The following is a 6,036-nucleotide window of genomic DNA, read 5'->3' as shown; positions in this document are numbered from 1 at the left end:
TACAATCATCAGCGTACGAGGTCACTGAAATTCCCGCTGGTGGCTGGGGGAGTTTCGAAATATAAAAATTAAACAGTAGTGGGGAGAGGACACCGCCCTGCGGAACCCCCTGTTTAATTTTCCTAAGTTTGGAGTTTTGACCTCGAAACAGTACGGATGAATGCCGACCGCTCAGGTAGTTCATAGTCCACCGCTTCAGCCCTGGAGGGAGCGTTAATTGTTCTAGGTCCTCAAGTAGCGTTGTGTGATTGACTGTGTCAAAAGCTTTTGACAAGTCCAACGCTACGAGGATCGTCCTCTCGCAGGGTGGCTTCTGGTTCAGGCCATGAACTATCTGGGCGTTTATGACGCTAAGTGCTGTGGTGGTACTGTGAACTTTTCGGAAGCCATGCTAGGGTCAGGTGGTGAGTGAATGACGGGAGTAACAAGACCTCAAGTGTCTTCACTACTGGGGAAAGGAGAGTTATCGGGCGATAAGACTCCCCTTTGTTGGCGGGTTTCCCAGGTTTCAGTAATGGGACCACTCTTCCGACTTTACACACATCGGGTATTTGAAGAGTGGATATCGACAGGTTGAGGACCTTGGTGAGATAGTTTACTCCCGTTGGGCCTAGGTGTTTTAGTATCAGCATGCTTATTCCGTCAGGGTCAATGGATTTAGACGATTTCGCCTTTTTGATGACACTCTGAACCTCCCCATCGGTGAAAGTAAGTGGTGCGCAGCCGTCGGGTAACACGTCGTTTGGCCTTGTCAGTCGAAGGGTGCAGTGTAAATTGCCGGCTGAAATAGCTCGCGCACTTCTTCGGGTCCCAGGAGGCATGGCCATCGAATTGAATTTCAAGCCGATCGTCATGTCTTCTCAGATTTGACAGGGCCTTGACAGTAGTCCAAAGGTTACTCACACCGGTGGAGAGTTTGCAGGACTAAAGGTGCTCTATCCATTTTGTCCGCTTATGATGGTTTACCATTTGCCGAATCTCCAAATTGAGATCCCTTATTCGAGGATCACAGGGATCGGCATGGTGTAAGGTGTCGCGCTCGATTGCTAGTACAGCTGCTTCGGCTGGGAAATTAGGGCGGAGTTCCGCGATTCTTCCAGCCAGTACTAAGCGAGCAGTAGCAGCAGCGATCACCTTGCGGAATTGACGCTCGCCAACGATGACGTCCGTAGGAATGGGTAGTGCGTTGAAGGTGCTCTCGGTAAATCTGTGAAGCCGACCCAGTTAGCTTTGTTAAAATTAACATATGTGCGGTTGTCCACAGAAATAAAGTCAGGAGGTTTCTCGATCGAGATAATTATGGGCAGATGGTCTGATGCGAGAGTTAGCATAGGTCGCCAGGTTATACTATTTATCAGACCAGCGGGGGCTTCGTCATTCATTGTGCAGAATGTCGTATCGTCTATCTGTTCCGCCAGCTCCATCCCCCTACGATCGTTTGACAGGCAGGAATGCCAAAGATCGTGATACGCGTTAAAGTCGCCTAGCACCAAACGGTTTTCACCACGAAGTAGCGCATCTATGTTCGGGTGATATCCTGTTGGGCAACATGTAACTGGGGGATGTATATATTAAATATTTCGAGCTCGACATTGCCTGACCGGACAGCTATACCCTGACATTCTAGGGTAGTGTCCCTACGATCGATGTCATCATCGATTAGACGATATTGCATGGTGTTGTGCAATATGAAGGCTAGGCCTCCACCATTATCTCGCTCGCGATCCTTACGTAAAACGTTGAAACCTGCACAACTCAAAAGATCTGAGCGGCTGTTTAACTTGGTTTCTTGGACCGCAGCTATCGTTACGCGCTCCCGGCTCATGAATGCAACTATCTCCTCGATCTTACTCTGGAGTCCGTTGCAGTTGAATTGTAAGAGTCGCGTTTGTCGCGGGTGTCCAGTCGTGATCCTAGGGGTGAGTGGGGTGCGTGTAGGTGGTGGTTGTTGCAGCTGTACTATCCGCATGGGCGGTTGTCGCACTGTGGTGCTGATTGGCGACGTCCCTGTATGTGATTGCGGGGGCAGACTCCTACAGCATGGGGCAACGTACGACGCACTCCACTCTCGTGTGGTGCGCAGACCAGAACACGACAGAAAGTGACACCAGCCAGTACAGGAACATGAATCATTGTCCAAGACAACGGTAAAATTTCCGAACAAATTTTTCAAATCGAATCACTATAGCGTATATATTATATTTCATGCAAACTGAACGATGAAAATTAAATTATATAAAAAATAATTTAAGATATCTTCACGAAATTTGGCATGGATTATTGTAAAAAACAAGGCTACAATATTCGAAGACATTTTCGTCAAGTCGAACCACTATATCATACAGCTGCCATACAAACAGAACGATCGAAATCACGTTCTTGTATGGAAAACTTTTTTATTTAAGAAGGTATCTTCAAGAAATTCGGCACGGATTACTATTCTACGCAATGCTACAATATCCTTATAAATTTATCAGATCGAACCGCTATAACATATAGTAGCTGCCATACAAAATATGATCAAAATCAAGTTCTTGTTTGGAAAGCCTTTTTCGATACAACCGGAATTAATGTTTTTCTTCTTTTAAATATGCTTGGTGTAAACTTGATGATTGTGTACACTGAAAAGTCAACTTTATTGAAAAACCACAAATAACTTTGTGGGCAAGATATAATTTCTATGAGTACTGAAGTTATCAGTCACATCCTTTTATTTCAAGAGTTTTAAACAAGTACATTGAAATATTTAATTATTAATTAATACAATAATGTTTAACAAGAACGTTTGTAATGTGATAAAAAATTAAAACCGCAATTTTCTTATATTATATATATATATATATATATGTATGTACATGCTAGTTCAAGTTAAAGTTTCAGCATCAGCTTCCGTCGTTATGTCGACCGTCTCTACTTCCTCTGAGTCAGGTTCATCGCCGGAGCCTTAGTATTAAAAAGAAAAAATTTTAAATATAAAGTTTGCGTCATAAAAAAGTTTAAAGTTCCTTCAATACTTGGAAAAAATAAACCCACTATGAAGTCAAAGAGGCCTCCTAATAGATCAAAAAACATTTCTAATGAAAATAGATTTAGATTTTTGTGCGTTGGCCAACTATAAGCACTGGATAACTAAGTATTACTAAGTGATCATGTGTTGCAGAATAAGTGTGTGTTTCAGTGAGATACATTCAATGAGCCATGTAATTATTTTATTTTAATAACCGTAATTATTCGGATGAGTCGTCACACAGCATGTATACATATATTCATGATTATTTACGATTACAATAGATTTGAAACTAAATACTTATACATAAAAATGTGTATGCACCACGTTTTTGAAATATGAAAAAACAAGTTTAAGATTCCTCAGAATCGTCATCATCGTTACCACCGCCTAAAAAAACCAAGAAAATCATAAATTCTATTATCTTTTAAAATGCAAAAGGTGCAGCTTACCGAAAGAAAACAAGCCTGTTATAAAGTCAAATATAACTTGCAAAATATCAAAAAACATTGCTGCTAATGTTTTTCGTATTACCTATTCATTGCAGATTACCAATCTAAACTAAATCATTGCACCAGGTTTGGTGAAACAAATACCCTACTGATATAGTTAGTCTATTATTTTTAATGATTTTGCAACTTTTAAAAGGAAGTAATTTAATGTATGCAGCGTAGACTAGAACCGAGGTAATAGGTTACCACAAATACAATTTCATTTTTAAGGGAGGAGTCGGGTTTTTAATTTTTTTGTTTCGTGATTGCAGAACATCTCAAGAATGTTGTTTCTAAATTTCAAGTTGAATTTTAACAAAATTGACGAAGTTATGGCTATACCTACATTATGCACGTTTTCAAACTTTAAAGTGAAGTTTCAAAACCTTAAAGCGGTTTTTTCACAACTTACGTTTTCAAAGTCGATGTCCCTCATAACTTCAAAACTACTTCACTGATCGCTTTGAAATTTTTTAACACTATTTCTGTACGTAGTTTACCAAGCAACGCTTTTCAAATTTTTTATTTAACAATAACAAATTAACCGATTTTTTCGCAAAAAATTGCGTTTTTTCTTTAAAAATATTCCCAAAAAGTGAAAATTTTAAATTTCTAAAAACCTTTCAGTGTTACTTGGACAAAGCGATTATCTAGGGGCACCACAATTCAACTTTTTTCAAGACGGCCCAAAGTAATTGCAGTCATTGCCGTATTTTCTAATATATCTCCAAGAGAATTTAACAAAATATTCTTCAAATGTCATACTATAATGGACCAATCGTTTTTAAAAAATAGATTTTAAAAACTATTGGTATTTATATATAAATCTTAACTTCATATCACTACTCACTATATGAAAAAATCATATTAGTTAGAAAACTAAACACTATACGCCCAAAACTCCCAATTTTCCATTTTCTTGTTTAAACTAAAATTAATGCCAAGCTTATGCTGGATTTATAATCTCGCTTAAAACTTAAAAACGAATATATCACACATATGGACTAATAAGGTCATGGCTTATATACGCGTTTTATATTTGCTAAAATTTTTTATTTTGTATATGTGAAAAAATATACCTGCTAAATATCATAGCCATACATTGGACCTTCCATGTAGGCTCTATGTTGATCGGGTGAATTCCGTCGTATACGCCGACCGATTGGTTCCAAGTCTGCGTAGCATTTTGGAAACACACGTTCAACCGCCTCAATAGCTTCAAGTTTTGTTACATTTCGCACCGCTAAAACAGATTGCAGCGCTTTTGTTTTTACACAATTCTAAATTAATGTGGTATATAAAGCTACTGTGTTATGTATAGTTATTATATGTACTCAACAAACCTGGTGAGACTTTTTTATGTCAAATATGGAGGCATCACCTTGCATCATAGCGCTGAGGAAGGAACAATGCGCCAAATTAGCGGCCCTAATTTCAGTGCATGCTAAATGGTCGATATTTCGAAAGTCCAACTCATTATTGCAATAATCGAACATATGTATCATTTCATGTGTAAGTACACCTTGAACCATGCCTTCATTGCGAGCCATATTTTGGCACACAACTATTTGATTCATTACAGGATCATAACCACCAGTTACGGTGGTATCACATACTTCACAAGATATATGGCGACGAAGATCGATCGGACAGCCGGAACTTCGGAGCGCTCCCATCATTAGTTTGACCAAAGGGCTGTTTTTTACACACCAGTATACGTTGCGTTCACACTTTACCTTGTCAATATTTTCACGACCTTCCATACCCAAAAGAATTTTCGACCACTTTGGCTTAAATGTTTCACCCCTTCTTTCTGGATACAAATCATAACCCCATTCTTTTGTTTTGGGGTTATTTGGGTCGCCATTGTCATTGATTTGCTCAGCATTAGACACTGATTCTTTAGAAACATCAACCAAAGGTTCCTTATCTTCTTTGGCTTCAACTTTTGCAAATAGCCTCATAGCTAAATAAACCGGCAAGGAACTTGAAGTCTGTATTAAAAGTTAAATAACAATGCAAAATGAACACTGTGCGACCAACAGCTGATATATACGGATGCCATGTCAGATTAATAAACAAAATTTAAGTCTCTAATTTTAGTACAAGAAACAATATAGTAATGGAACAGGAATAATACCCACTATGCTATACCAAATGAATTCTCTTGAGGTCTGAGTAAAATGTTGTATACAATGCAAAATTGTATGTATGAAACTCTTGATGAAATATGATTACAAACAACTTTCTTACGTTTCTACAAAGTTGTTTTCCTAACTCCGAGTTGACAAAACTACACGATGTTTTTGTGTAGATGTGATTGTTCTTACGTTTCGTACTCATAGGGTTAAGACTTTTGCAATATGTTTCTGAAACCTTTCTAATGCATTATAGTTTCGGGTAATATATATGTATATATTGTTGATTTAAAAGAGAAACCTTTTCCACATTTTGGTTGAACAGATTGTAACACAAGTCTGTTTGACAAGATTGACACTATTATGTGTTAAATGCCTTAAAGGTTAAGATAGAAGACTT

The 6,036-nt window shown here is 38.4% G+C and overlaps 1 protein-coding gene across 1 annotated transcript; it reads right to left on the bottom strand.

Moving 5' to 3' along the window:
• Nucleotides 1-2,672: 2,672 nt before the first annotated feature.
• LOC106622215 (mitochondrial inner membrane protease ATP23 homolog) lies at nt 2,673-5,558 on the bottom strand. Its single transcript, XM_014241319.3, has 3 exons — nt 4,842-5,558; nt 4,578-4,778; nt 2,673-2,943 (listed from the first exon to the last, which is right to left on the bottom strand). Exons 1-2 carry the CDS (start codon nt 5,460-5,462, stop codon nt 4,581-4,583), a joined length of 819 nt encoding a protein of 272 aa, XP_014096794.1. The 5' UTR covers nt 5,463-5,558; the 3' UTR covers nt 2,673-2,943; nt 4,578-4,580.
• Nucleotides 5,559-6,036: the final 478 nt, after the last annotated feature.

Source organism: Bactrocera oleae, chromosome 3 (assembly GCF_042242935.1).
Source record: "Bactrocera oleae isolate idBacOlea1 chromosome 3, idBacOlea1, whole genome shotgun sequence".
NCBI lineage: Eukaryota > Metazoa > Arthropoda > Insecta > Diptera > Tephritidae > Bactrocera > Bactrocera oleae.
Note: the sequence above shows the minus strand (reverse complement) of the source record. Positions and strands in the feature narration are given on the sequence as shown.